This window comes from Gekko japonicus, unplaced genomic scaffold (genome assembly GCF_001447785.1).
Source record: "Gekko japonicus isolate JY-2015 unplaced genomic scaffold, Gekko_japonicus_V1.1 scaffold2311, whole genome shotgun sequence".
NCBI classification, from domain to species: domain Eukaryota; kingdom Metazoa; phylum Chordata; class Lepidosauria; order Squamata; family Gekkonidae; genus Gekko; species Gekko japonicus.
The window spans coordinates 178,501-192,288 of NW_015164266.1; the positions used below are offsets into that span (position 1 = coordinate 178,501).

General features: G+C 42.2%; 1 protein-coding gene and 1 pseudogene across 1 annotated transcript in view; one reads left to right on the forward strand and one right to left on the reverse strand.

The window, feature by feature from the left end:
- RC3H1 (ring finger and CCCH-type domains 1) overlaps positions 1-13,788 on the forward strand; it is a 52,402-nt gene that overhangs the window by 6,923 nt on the left and 31,691 nt on the right. Inside the window, exons 2-4 of the mRNA XM_015408723.1 lie at positions 1,844-2,205; positions 8,062-8,182; positions 10,408-10,647. Of these exons, the coding sequence (XP_015264209.1) occupies positions 1,975-2,205; positions 8,062-8,182; positions 10,408-10,647 (592 nt within the window). The 5' untranslated portion in view covers positions 1,844-1,974. The remainder of the gene's footprint in view (positions 1-1,843; positions 2,206-8,061; positions 8,183-10,407; positions 10,648-13,788) is intronic.
- On the reverse strand, positions 3,951-4,106 carry LOC107108302 (annotated as a pseudogene).

Sequence of the window (13,788 nt, forward strand, 5' to 3'; positions counted from 1 at the left end):
CAGCGCTGGCTCTTCGGCTTTGAAACGGAGATGAGCACCGCAACCCTAGAGTCGGATTCGACTGGCTTTCGAGCAAGGGAACCTTTACCTTTAAATATGTTGGTGGGCTAGTCAATGGAACAGACTTGCTTGTGTTTCTTGGACTCTTGAGGAACAGTTGATATTTATTTATTTATAAATTAAATTAACGGATCACCCAATCCCTGAGTTCACAGTGCTCTGGGCAATGTACAACAGTAAATAAAATACAATATAAACCATGAAGTCACAATAATAAATCATTCAATACAATCTTAAAAACAGTTCCCAGATGGCGCCCATGAATCAGATTTTAAACCCGTTCCAGACTGTGTTGCTACCTCACAGACAGGGGTAGGGAAGGCGCTGAAAGGAAAGAAAAGATGGAATAAAGGAGGGGGTTCTAGCCATGTGAGAGCCCATTACTGTCCCTCAACCAAAAGCCTGGTGGAACATCTCTGCCTTGCAGGCCCTGTGGAACTGCATTAAATCCCCCAGGGCCCTGGTGGAATTTGGCAGAGAGTTCCACCAGGTTGGAGCCAGGGCCGAAAAAGCCCTGGTTCTGGTCAAGGACAGACAGATACCTTTGGGGCCAGGGATCACCAGCAGATTATTCACAGCAGAGCATTATGCTCTTTGGGGGACATGACAAAGGAGGCGGTTCTGAAGATATGTGGGCCCATGACCGCTCACGGCCTTAAAGTTCAGTACTGAACCTGACTCAGTACTCCACTGGAAGCCAATGTAGCTAGTGCAAGCATAGATTGAATGTGTGCCATCCATGATGTTCCCGTCAAGACTCACGCCGTTGCATTTTGGATCAGTTGCTGGGTCAGTCTCAAGGGCAGGCCAGCTTTTCCCGGGTGGGTTCCAGCATTTCTCAAACATTATGTGCAGATGGCTTCTTATGGAAGGGGTTATTACCATCTTGCACTTCTGTATCTTCAAAGTTTTTCTATTTTCTATTTTCCACTGATCTGATGTTAGATGAGTTCTCAAGGATACTATTTGCAAGTCCAAATCAAGCACTCTGTGAGTCAAAAAGTACAATCTGCAACTTCACACTGCAAATTGAGCAAGCTATGTGAATTACACAGAGCATGTAAAGATTGTTTGACTTATTAGATGCAAGCTTTAACCAGCATCAACAGACTTGATAGTAGACTTTTCCTGGATTGTATTCTTAGCAAAGAATGAACTATTTGTAGCGTGTTTTTATTTTACCCTTCCCTTCAAGGAGGTCAGAGCAGTAGACATGAAGATGGGCAGGAAATAATAGATTGAAGATGGCACTTCATTACTTAAAGCCTTTTTTCATGCCTTCTCTAGCCTCTGGTGGGGGAAAGGGAAGGCAGAAGATGCAAACAACAACATTGAAACCAAGAAGGAGGAGCCTTAAGCTAGTTGTGAATTAGAAGGCTTTCTCTGGCAGTGCTAAAATCTTGATAAATGTTGTATACTTTAGTTAAATCTTTCTTTGGACATAATAGCACTGTCTATTTTGCTGTTGTTGGTTTTGCTCAAAGGAAATTTTTTGGTATCCTTGCTTTTGAATAAAATTGAGAAGTCAGATCACAACATTTACCTTATTGTTTTTTACCATGGTAGTAAAACAGTGAGTTTGAAGCATGGGGATTAAATGACTTGTCCGAAACTAGGCCAAACTCGAAAGTGGAATGGAGGTCAGTATTCCAAGTACTCTGTTATGACCATTAGATTGAGTGCGCCGTAATCTCATAGGTAAATCCCCTATAAAACAGTTGTAATATACTCAGTGCTGCAATGCATGCTAACTGTTTTTGTTCTTTCTGTTTACTTTTTCCAGGTTATATTTCACACTATGTGCTGACTGTCTGTACTTACAGAAGATATTTAAAAACAATTTTTTTTCCAAAAAATTTGATTCCAGTGGAATCTGTGCTTTAAATTTTGTCTTGTGAATTAACGCCTGAAGCAATGCCTGTACAAGCTCCACAATGGACGGATTTTCTCTCCTGCCCTATTTGCACACAAACCTTCGACGAAACGATCCGGAAGCCCATCAGCCTGGGCTGTGGCCACACAGTCTGCAAGATGTGCCTGAACAAGCTCCACCGGAAGGCATGCCCCTTTGACCAGACCACTATTAACACAGACATCGAGCTTCTTCCCGTGAACTCTGCTTTGTTGCAGCTTGTGGGGGCTCAGGTAAGGTCACCTTCATTTGGGTCGATTTATTCTTTGACCCACCCCACACACTTGTTTTCCCCACAGATATTTTTACTGAGGGGAGGGCACGTAATCATGCGAAGAAAATATCCAGTTGTAGTCAGCGTGCTTCAGATTGAGCATTTAAATAGTATGGTTCTGAATTAATGTCTTATGTTTTTATGTGGTTGATTGTAATGGCCTTTGGTCATATACAATAAATGCTACTTACCCGTGTAGTTCTCAAATGTATAAAAGTTTCAGGAGATGCAAGGAGAGCAGAGAAAGGAAAGGAACTAACAGCCATTGGGGTGCAGATGACTTTTCCAAAGTGATGGTTATCTCGCCATTGTTTTTCATGATGGTTAGATAAGCCAGTGAACATTTACTGTGTGAAGGAACAGTGTGAAACTGTATGAATGTACATATGAAAATTGTAAATCTCCTCTCTAAAAGTCTAGTTGTATTTATAGCCCGCTAGATTCCCAAGGCCCAGTTTCTGATTACAGTGGCTTAATTCTGATCATGGCAAACTATGTGTTTATTGTATTTCTTAACCATGGTTTGGTGTGATGTCTGAATTAACAAACGCTAATTGCTCCATGGAAAGGGGAATATAATTATAAGATGAGGGGATGGAAAAGGAAAACAGACAAGAAGCTCTAAACCACAGTTTTCCTGCTTCAGTGTTTGGAATCTCAAACCTTGGCTTGGCTTCTGTAATGTGTTTGATGGAAACCAAGGTTTCACATTTTTAAAATCACTGTGGCTTAGGTCTCTGTTGTTCCTGTATTGCAGACGTAGAAATAATGAAGAACTGACACTTGGACTGAGGTCACCTTTTCAGTTACTTGTCAGACATTCACACCGAGCATTTGATACCTTTATTTAATTTCTAGACCATAGTTCATGATGTCTGCAGAATACTGTGATGAGCAGTCTCAGGAGCCTATAATGGCCGGTTACAGGTTTCTATAACAAGGCCTGGAAGAGTGGATTTGACATTTTGCAGTGTCTCCCAATACATTTGCCTTAGTTTATTGCCTGTTGGTTAGAAGCACAGCAAACATTTAGGATTACTGCTCGGTCTTTTTGTATATTTTCCCTTGTTAAGTGTTTCCCTTGGCCACTGTTTTTCTTGGCTTTTTATTTTCTGTCCAAGGAGTATTCTTTACTATAATAGTTGCCAGTTATTTCCATGACTCATTGCTGTGTTCATTGAATGTAAATACTTGGTTGTCATCAGGTTGTCTAAGGTCTTTTTGTATTGCCAACTGTAAGATCTTCTGCAATGGTTTTGTGTAATAACATTTGTTGGTGGCATGTGTACTTTCCTTGAGAGTTTTGAGTGACTTCTTATCAAAGTGATTTCTTGTCAAGTATGTACTGCAGAAAATAATCAGTGTTCATGCATGTTACTATTATGACGGTTTACCTATATTACCTAATGCAGAACATTTTAGGAAATCATAGAATCATACAAATATTGCACAATTACACCAGTCACTAATGAAATTTAGCTCCAATTTTTCCAATTTTTAACAAATATTGCCCCCCTTGCATTCCACCCCCTCCCCCATTATTAGGTTTTAATTCTTTCAAAAACCCTTTATTAAGCTAAAGGTTTACAAAAGAAAATATGCACAACGTGAGTCAGCTTTGAAAACAGGGCTGTGGCAGATTGATAGTAAAGGGCCATCTGAGGTCTTCTTGACACAGGACAAGGTGTGCCACAAGGGTTTTCTTTACAGGCCTAGCTTGGTCCTTCTCCAGTGCCACCTTTTGGAGTTGTATCTGGTCTTATTGCTAGTTTTCATATGGATCTACTGTGGGATGGGCCAGTTCTGTTTCTGCTTTTTAACAAGAATCCCTTTGATCTTGAACATCTTGTGAGAGGACATGGCAAAGATTTGCCAACCGGTCACAATGTCGCAGCGGAAGAGGGTCCTCCTTATGTTTTCTTAACTGTACTATCTGAGTTAACTTAGATAATGTTGTTGTTAACCCATACCTTTTCCACCCAATACTTTAAATATAAATATCTAGTGCTTTTTGCCCTGATCTGGATCGCCCAGGCTAACCTGATCTTGTCAGATCTTGGAAGCTAAGCAGGGTCAACCCTGGTTCATATTTGGTTGGGGGACCACCCAGGATGTCCAAGCTTTCTGTGCAGAGGCAGGCAGACCACCTTTATTGGTCTTTGCCTTGAAAAATCTACAGGGTCGCCACTAGGGGTGTGCATTCAGATCTACCCAAGCCAAAACTGTGCCTGAAAAAATACCTTATCAATATTTTTCGGGTATATTTTGGCTTCCCAAATATATCGAGTTTTTCTCGGGAAAACTGAGGGAGGGGGAATCCCAAGAAAAAAGGTTTAAAGGGACTGCAGAAGACAGACCATTCCCACTGGCTTGGCTTGGGGCTGGCTTCTCGTGCAGCCCAGTTTAAACCAGGCTGCAAGAGAAGCCAACCCCAGAAGCTGCTGTGCCGCAGGGAGCAATCCTGTGTTGCAGGAGAAGCCATCACAGCCAGGTCTGTATATGGTGGGGAGAGACCTCCCTGTGGCACGGAAAACCTGAGGCCAGCTTCTCCTAAAACACGGTTTAAACCATGCTGCAGGAGAAGCCATCCCAGCCAGGTCTGTGTATGGCGGGGAGAGACCTCTCTGCGGCACAGAGATCCTGGGGCCAGCTTCTCCTGCAGCACAGTTTAAACCTCACTGGGGGAGAAGCCAAGGATTGGGCTGGCTGGCGCTTTTTTATGTGGTATTTTTCTTCTTGGGTCTATTGGACCCCCCCAAAATTTGGGATTTCTGAAAAATCCCAGATCCGAATATCATATTGGTATTGGGATCCGAGATTTTTAAAAAAACACTGATTTTTTTTCGGGCCCAATAGACCCAAACCGAAAAATACCGATTTTAAAAAATTGCACACCCCAAGTCACTGCAAGTGAGCTGTGACTTGACAGCACTTTCCACCACCCACCATCTATTGCTTTTCTAGTTCAAATTTCAAAGAATTTATTTATTTATATTTATTTACATGTTAAATTTGTTAATTGCCCAATCGCTGCTAATGCAGGGCTCTGGGAGATGTACAACATTCATTTAAAAATATCAAGATAAAACAGTAAAAACATTAATAACATGTGTCAAACAAATAGATGGTGTGTACTAATTGATCCAATTTCAGACTGCTGGCTGCTTCACGGGCAGGGGAGAGGAGGGCAAGGCAGATATAAGAAGCAGCAGGAGAGGAGGGAAACAGTTGCTGTCCTTAACCAAAAGCCTGGCGAAACATCTCTGCTTTATAGGCCCTGCGAAATTGCGTCCTGCAGGGCCCTAATGGTATTTGGCCGAGAGTTCCACCAGTTGGTGCCTGGAATGAAAGTTCTTGTCTTAATAACTCCATTGCTTTTCTGGATGGTTCATTTTGAGTCAACATATATATTTTTCCTCAGGATTAAAAAAAGATGTATTTATCTAAATTTTCATATCCTGCTTTCCCCCCTGCTGAAGACCCAAAGTGGCTTATGAGGAAAAAAGTAAATAACCAGCAACCATAAAATCCAGCACAGCTCCAGGGCTGGTCTGGGATCCAACTGGGCTGGTGTACTCTAGGCACAGGCCCTTGCCAAAAGGTTCAGGCCTATGGCCATGCCCAGCCTTTAGTACTTGGCATGGGAAGTGAAGCAGAAGCTCAGCCAGTTTGGTGTAGTGGACTCTGGGAAAATCGGGTTTGATTCTCCATTTCTCCACTTGCAGCTGCTGGATGACCTTGGGCAAGCCATAGTTCTGTCAGAGCTGTTCTTGAAATCACAGTTCTCAGAGCTCTCTCAGCCCCACCTACCTCACAGGGTGTATGTGGTGGGGAAGGGAAGGGAAAGGAGATTGTAAGCCACTCTGAGACTCCCAAGTGAAGGGCAGGGTATCAGTCCAATCTCTTCTCTTCTTCATCTTCTGCCGCTGGCGGACATGTTCCCAAGATTCTTCTCCCTCATATTTTGGAGAGGAAATAGAGGATTGTTTAGCAGATTGTTGTTTATTTTCCAGAATAAATCTGTTGAATCCTTGCCTGGAAAGGGTGAGGTGTTATATAAGAAGCTCATAACTTAAAATATTTTGAGGCAGAACTTTTATTTTTAATTAAAGGTGACTTTTAAAAAATCTATAGCCCTGACTATTGATGAAAACATAGACTGGTGGTGTATTTGTAGTAACACAAGCTTGTGTCATGAACACTTTTGAGATCAGTTCCCCCCCCCTCTTTTCAGTATTAGGGGGTTTAAATATATAAATATGCCTGACAGCAACACATGGATGGGAAGCAATTTCTGAATAAATGCTCAGTCACTTGTTCTGTGGAATTAAGAGTTGCCAGCTGGCCTGGAGAAAAATGTCCGGTCCCTTTAATGGAGGCTTAATGGAATGTTATTTACCAGATGATGTGACTTACCTTCATGCCAGGAAAAGCTTCACCTCCCCCATTTGCACACATTAAGCCTCTATTAAAGGGGCAGGACATTTTTCTCTAGGCCAACTGGCAGCCCCTATGGTGAATAGCTGGAAATTAAAGGAATTATTTAAAGAATACTCTTGGGTATGTTTAAATGTGTAAATATACCTAGTAACAATGCGTGGATGAAAACATTTTCTGAATAAACACTTAGTCAGTTCTTATATGGAACACTTCATGGAAATTAAAGGAACTATTTAAGCAATAGTTGTAACCCCTTCTAAGGGGTTATATAAAAATTAGAGCTGGCACAGTATTGATTAAGCTCTACTTGATTGTTCATATGAAATCGATTAAATTGGCTTACTAATAAAAATACTTCCAAAGAAAAACACTTTTTTTTGTTTGTTTTATTACTGATGCAGAGACATGTTATAGCTTGGACTCTCTGCCTGCCACTCTCACTTAGGCTGCGGTCACATGGAGCATTAGCCATGCTACTGAGATGGATGATAGGCGGATTTTCCGGGCACGATCACACCGCAACATCTGGGAAGCGTAGAGCTCCCATGGCGAACCCGAGGCTTCCCGCCGAAGATGCGGAGTTAAAAACCTCCGAGGTACTAGTTTCCAGAAACCGCGGGGCAAGGGCTGGCGTCTGATCGTGTTTCCGGTGATAGTCCGTGGCATCCGACGCCCGCCCATGTCCCATTGCAAACAAGTCTCCACAGGATGCGCACAAGTCTCCACAGGATGTGCAGAAGCACCTAACGGCACATGCGCATGAAGAGGAAAGCGAAACTTCCGTTGCTCCGCAGAATCGCGCATACCGTTGGTGAGATCGCGCTGCGCCGCTTCTTTGCCGCGCTGCAGGATCGTCGTGTGATCGCCACCTCCCCCCGAACCATGGGACGTGGGATCCGGCGGCCGCGCATGAGTTTGCTCCGGGGCAAACAGCCACGCTTCCCCCCCGCATTTTCCGGCCCGTGTGACCGGGGCCTTAGTAATGTTTTTGAAGCAACTAGCTGTCACTGTAGAAATTTGTGGCCTGATTATCATGGGAAACTTCTTAGTTTATCAAAAGGTTTTTTGATTGATTAAATCAAACTGACAAAAACAGTGAATTTTGAAAGGTTTGGTGCATGTCTTGCATTTTTGTTTTGAACCTTAGCCTTAAAAGGACTCAAAGCCAATAAATAAATAAATAAATGCAAATTTGGCACTGTGTCATTATATTAAATTAAGGAATGTAAGGAAGAGTGAAATGCTTTGCAAGTGTATAGCACTTTAAACAGGTAGAGATGGTTAGGATAACGGCTTTGAGTTTGGCAGCACTGTTGCCATCCTTTTTCAGATTGTATGTGCTTTGTTGCACTAATTCACTTCATCCTTTTCACAGGTGCCAGAACAGCAGCCAGTACCTCTGTGCAGCGGTGCTGAGAATACCAAGCATTATGAGGAGGCCAAGAAATGTGTGGAAGAACTAGCCTTGTACCTTAAACCACTCAGCAGTGCTAGGGGTGAGTCAGTGGTCTACTAGCTTTTTGATAGAAAGTGAAAACTCTCAAAGCAACAGCTGTCTCTAAAAACTTCAGCGATGCCGTAGCACCTTCAACTGAGAAAACAGTATGCTTTGAAAGCTGAAGCAAGTAACAAGAAAAGTAGGAAACCCCCCACCTACTTTTTTCATTCTTACAAATAACATCGTAGCACTTGCTATTCTACCTTTTAAAAAAACAAAACTAGCCAACTTGCCTTCACAATAGATGGCTGTGCAAACTTAGACACCAGTGACCTAAAGAAAGAAAAAAGGGAACTGAGTCCTTTCCAATGCTGAAAAGTTGCTTGGTCTGCTAGAGGAGACCCATGACCGTGGGCTACCCAACAGAATGCTCGTTTGCAAGTTTTTAAGATCGGTGATTTGGATATTGCTGAAAGTTACTAGCATTCTGCCAGGACAAAGAGATGCCAGCCTATTTCAAGCAGGCAATGATTATGGGAGTTGGTGCATAATCTTGTTTTGGAATAGCATATCAGGCTTTGCATGGACAAGTTATATTGCACAGGTTTTTTGTTTGTTTTTGTTACTAGGCAGTTACAGTATAATCATTGCACATGCTTCTTACTAATACTAAAATACTTCTAACTAATATGTAAGCCAACTGATACTTGATGACATGAGCATCTTTAATTTCTCCAGGGTTTTGTCAATGGCAGCCTTTTAAAAAGGCCTTTAATTTCCTAGCTGTCCATGTCCTCTTTGCACGTATTATATGCTTTAGATTGTAAGCTTTCAAGCAAGATTGTGTGAGAGTGTCTGCTTGTAGCCATTGTTATAATAACTGGAGTCCCATGAGTGTCCATTCACTGCCTTCAGTCTCCTTTATATTTTTTCACCCTCTGCAGTTTGTTCAGTGAATTTATGTGCTGCTTTGAGAACTTTTGCTCCAAAGTGGTTTATAAATTTTGCCACCTTGTACATAGGTCTGGCTAGGTCTGCTGAAGAGAGTGATGTGGATCTATGTATCAGCAATCGTTCCTTTTCAGCATGGCATCAAACTCAGACGTGGCATGTGTTAGGCTTTTGCCTACAACAAAAGAGTATACTTACTGATGTTGATTTTTCTGAAGCTACATTGCCTAAGCTTTCTGACAAAGGGAGCTTTGACTTTTAAAAGCAGGCCCATAGCCAGGATTTTTTTATTCGGGGGGGGGCTTGAAATGTCGGGGGGCACCCCCCCACACACACACGAAGCAAGCAGCCCCGCTCCCACCCTTCCCTGCAACTCACACCCCAGCTGGTCTCTGCAAGCCTCATGGCTGGAGCAGGCATGAGGCAAGGAAGGAGAGGCTAGCCAAAGCTCCGGGTGCCACTCGGGGAAGGGGAGCCATGTCACCCTTGAGAATAGTTCTTGCTTGGTTGTGATTTTTTCTCAGCAAGTGGCAGCATGCAAACTGTATATTTAGTTGTGCTTCTGTTCTTGGAAATGAGGTGTGGTGAAATGGCTCTACATCTAGTAATGATTCCTGATTACCTGTTCATGAACATACGGAGGCTCTTTTATCACCAGTTTAGAGAACGCTTGGTTGACCATTTGGGTGAGTTTTATTTAGTATATGAATCGACAATTCAGCATCAGTTGTTCAGAAGAAAATTACATACTGTTTAGATGATGCATGCTCATGTTAAAGGAGAAAGAGGAATGCATCTTCACAAACAGAGCCTTTTGTAGTATGAGACTGTGTGATCTAAAATGCTACTTTTCCCCCCTAAGGGACCATTTTGTACATACACGTTTCTGACTACCTATGTTTAAAATTGGTAATGATTTTCTAAAAAATCTGACAGTTATTCAGAGGCATCTTTTAAATAGGTTGTATAAACGTTTCTGCCGTACTTAGTGCCATTCAGCTTCCTTTGTAGTAGTTTTCTTACACATTTACCCTGGGGCAGCTTCTTGATGTGTGTGTGTTTGTGTGTGTTTAGCACGAGGTAGTGTCACAGCAGAATAATCAAAACACCACTTGAGAACATTTAAAGGCCCGTGTTGTAGATGCTGACTGAATCACCACTGCAGTGTTCTTATCCTGAATGAACCAAAAGTATGTCCTTGGGGAATAAACATCCTACAAGTCATAACGCCCTAAGATCGGACTGCCCTTCCACTAAGCACCCCAAAGGGGACCATGGCAAACCCCCTAGAGCCCTGTTAGAAATAACTCCCTTGTTTTTCTCTTTACAAAGGTGTTGGGCTGAACAGCACCACCCAGAGTGTACTCAGTCGCCCTATGCAGCGGAAGCTGGTGACCTTAGTCCACTGCCAGCTGGTGGAGGAAGAAGGGCGGATCAGGGCGATGCGAGCCGCGCGGTCGCTAGGAGAAAGGACGGTCACAGAGCTCATCCTCCAGCACCAGAACCCCCAGCAACTCTCCTCCAACCTTTGGGCTGCAGTGAGGGCCAGAGGCTGTCAGTTCCTTGGACCAGGTGTGTACCAGTCAAGCCGTGCCCATTTGACGTGGTAACAAGAACTAAGAGAAGTAGGGTTCACCAGTTGTTTATAGGGCTGGGGGAGCAGCCGCATCGTAAAAGCACCGTATTTAAATAGATGTTTATGCTCCACTATGCTCCCCCCCCCCCCCCCCCCCGTGGCAGCCAGTGTTCCCTCTAAGTGGAGTTAGTGTGAGCTTGCTCACAGTTTTTTAGCCTCCGGCTCACACATTTTTGTCTTCGCTCACAACTCACAAAGTAGAATTTTTGCTCACAAGACTCCACAGGTTAGAAGGAGCATTGGTGGCAGTCCAAAGCAGCTTATGATATCTTTTATCCTCGCAACGACCCTGTGCGGTAGGTTAGGCTGAGAGAATGTGACTGGCTCTAGATCATACCAAGCAAGCTTCCGTGGTGGAGTGGAGATTCAAACCTGGATTTCCTAGATTCTAGTCAGACAGTCCCTGTACCACCCTGGGAATCTCATCCTGAGTGCCACAGGGAGGTTCCACGCAGATGTAAAGGTTCAAAGAGGCGGGGTGGATGAAGATCTTCTGCTATGGATGAGTGGATTTCCCCTGTTCTGTTCTTGTTTTGCTGGTTCACTGTGGGCATGCATTCTCGTCCTTCTGCCTTCCAGTTTATTGGAGAACGTCTCAAGTTACTAGCAGAAGCAGAGTATCTCACGTCCTGTTCTAACTACACACCACTGGCTTTTTAATACTGTTGCATTACAACATGTGGAAATTTGATTTCTCAAAAAATCAAGGCAATCAACTCTGTCTGAAACTCAGTTCCAAGAATGTACCTGGGTGATTATGCAATTTAAACATATTTCACACACACAGAAATACAGTGTAAAATGGCTGCATTATGGAATTTTTTTAAAATATGCCTTGATCTTGACGATTCACGAAGTTCTTTGTGCACATGCAAAACATACCTTTAGTTTGTCTCTCTTCTGGCTTACATTTGGTCAAAAATCTGCAGTTTTTCCATCGTCTTGTCCAAACTAATTTGGTGAAAACCTGATGTGTACTATTCAAACTTAGGAGCTTTTTCAAAGTTGCCATTGAAAGCATTAATTGAACTAAGGGGGAGGTATGAGCATATGTGGTTCCTTATACAGTGAACATTTCCTATGGAATATCTACTTCTGGGGTCCCCTGCTGTCTTGAGCCTGCGAGCACCATTGTAATTCTGACATGGGGTGGTGGATACAGCCACAAAATGGCTGCCACAGCAGGCGGATCGAGCCACAAAATGACTGCCATAGCTTGCCTTTAGTCACCTAGTGAAGGTCCTTATGGTGTGGTAGGAGTTGCTGCCAAAGCAACATTTTTAAAAATCTGCACAGTAACAAGGCTGGTTTTTTAGAGCGGGGAATCCTAGGACAGAGTTCAAGAAAGTTGAATACACAGGCCATGCCACAGCTCTCTCACCTTTTTAGGGTGAGCCTCAGGTTTCACACTGGAATGAATGGTTGCCAACAGCCTTCCTGGACAAGCTGTTTCTGTTATGTTTGCTCTGCAGGTTCAGCCAGAGTTGCTTGTTTTGGTGACATTCTGATCAATTTTAGACAGCTCTTTACACCCCATTTTTAAGTGTTGTATAGGTTGCAATTTATTTATTTACTTCCTTATTTTATATATATTTGACTTTCTTGCTGAAACTCTAGGCAAATGTTGTTAATTTTAATTTAGTCTACTATGTTGTTAACTACAATTGACAAACCACATAGAAACAACCCTTCCCTTCCAAAAAAGAAGTGTTTTTTTTCAAAATTAACCTTTTGTGCACCCAGAAAAATACCTGCCTTTCAACATAGCAGGGGTGAGTTTTGTTAGGGGTTTATAATTTTTTTGTTCTTTGATATTGCAGAAGAACATAATATCTGTTCACATGCAAAATGAAACCAGAAATTAAAATATTTCACACATGCTTTTTCTGACACATGGGAGTAACTGTGAAGTATTAAGTTTTAGCTGACTGCCACCTCCCAGCACAGGCTTTGTGTAATCCAGTAAATTTCTTCATTTTACAAAAAAATACATTAAAAACAGTTAAATAAGAACAGAGTTGAGGGACTTTAATTCACTCATATTCCAAAATTTGTGGAAGCTTTATGTTAAGATTGCCCTCTTATAGTGTTATTCTAAGAACACTTTCTTGGGAGTAAACCCTGTTGAATAGACTGGAGTAGGAACCTTAGTAGACCTGTTTAAGATTACATTATTTCTGCACTTTATGAACAAAATATACAGTGACGCTTCTTGCTTTCTTACAATTTAAGCCCCAGGTAGCTATACTTCGGCTTTCTTTTCTTCTGTGAGTTGTGGGCTCAATAATGAATACAGCATCAGTGGGGTATCACCTTTAAATAATAATTTGTTTATGTGCTGAAACTAATAACATGGAATGGCAGTAATAAATCCAACAGCAGTGCCAACCGGGATGCAAAATTTGAAAGAGCAAAGAGAGTTTAAGTGCCTGGTGCCTAAATTTGAAGCAAGCATGAAATGCCATTCAGTAAGTGTCTCTACCACTCAGATGGGGCAGAAGTTAAGATCGTAGCCTTAAATAAAAAATGTAATTTTTATAGCACATATGCATTTAAAAGTCCCTTAACTCTTTGTTTTGTCAAAGCTGTTTGGTTTTTGAATTCCACGTTTAGATGTCTGAAATTCTCTTGACTGCAACAGAACAGTCTGTTCTGTATGAGATTTTGACAGTTGGATTTTTTTTTTGGGGGGGGGGATGTTCAAGGAAGGTAAATGCATTTTTGAAGAGGAGACATGAAATGATGACACATCTCAAAACAGACCAAAGAGTAAGCAGCAGTTTTTAATCTTCAAGAGCTCTTAGGGTTCAGTAGATTGCACAATTGCCTAAAGCCCAGGAAGGATGTTCGCAATGACACCTCTGGTGGGAAGTTGTCTCACAATCTCGGGACACTATGGAAAAGATCTGCATCTTGTTGTCACTGATGTTGCGTGGATAATAAATAGATAAGACAGATGCTTGATTATTGTATGCTTCCAGCAAGAATTTTCAGCATATTTCTAGCAAGAACTTCTAGCATGTTTTCAGACTGTTTTCTGCAACTATACTAAAGATAGTCAACATAGAGTAACAAAT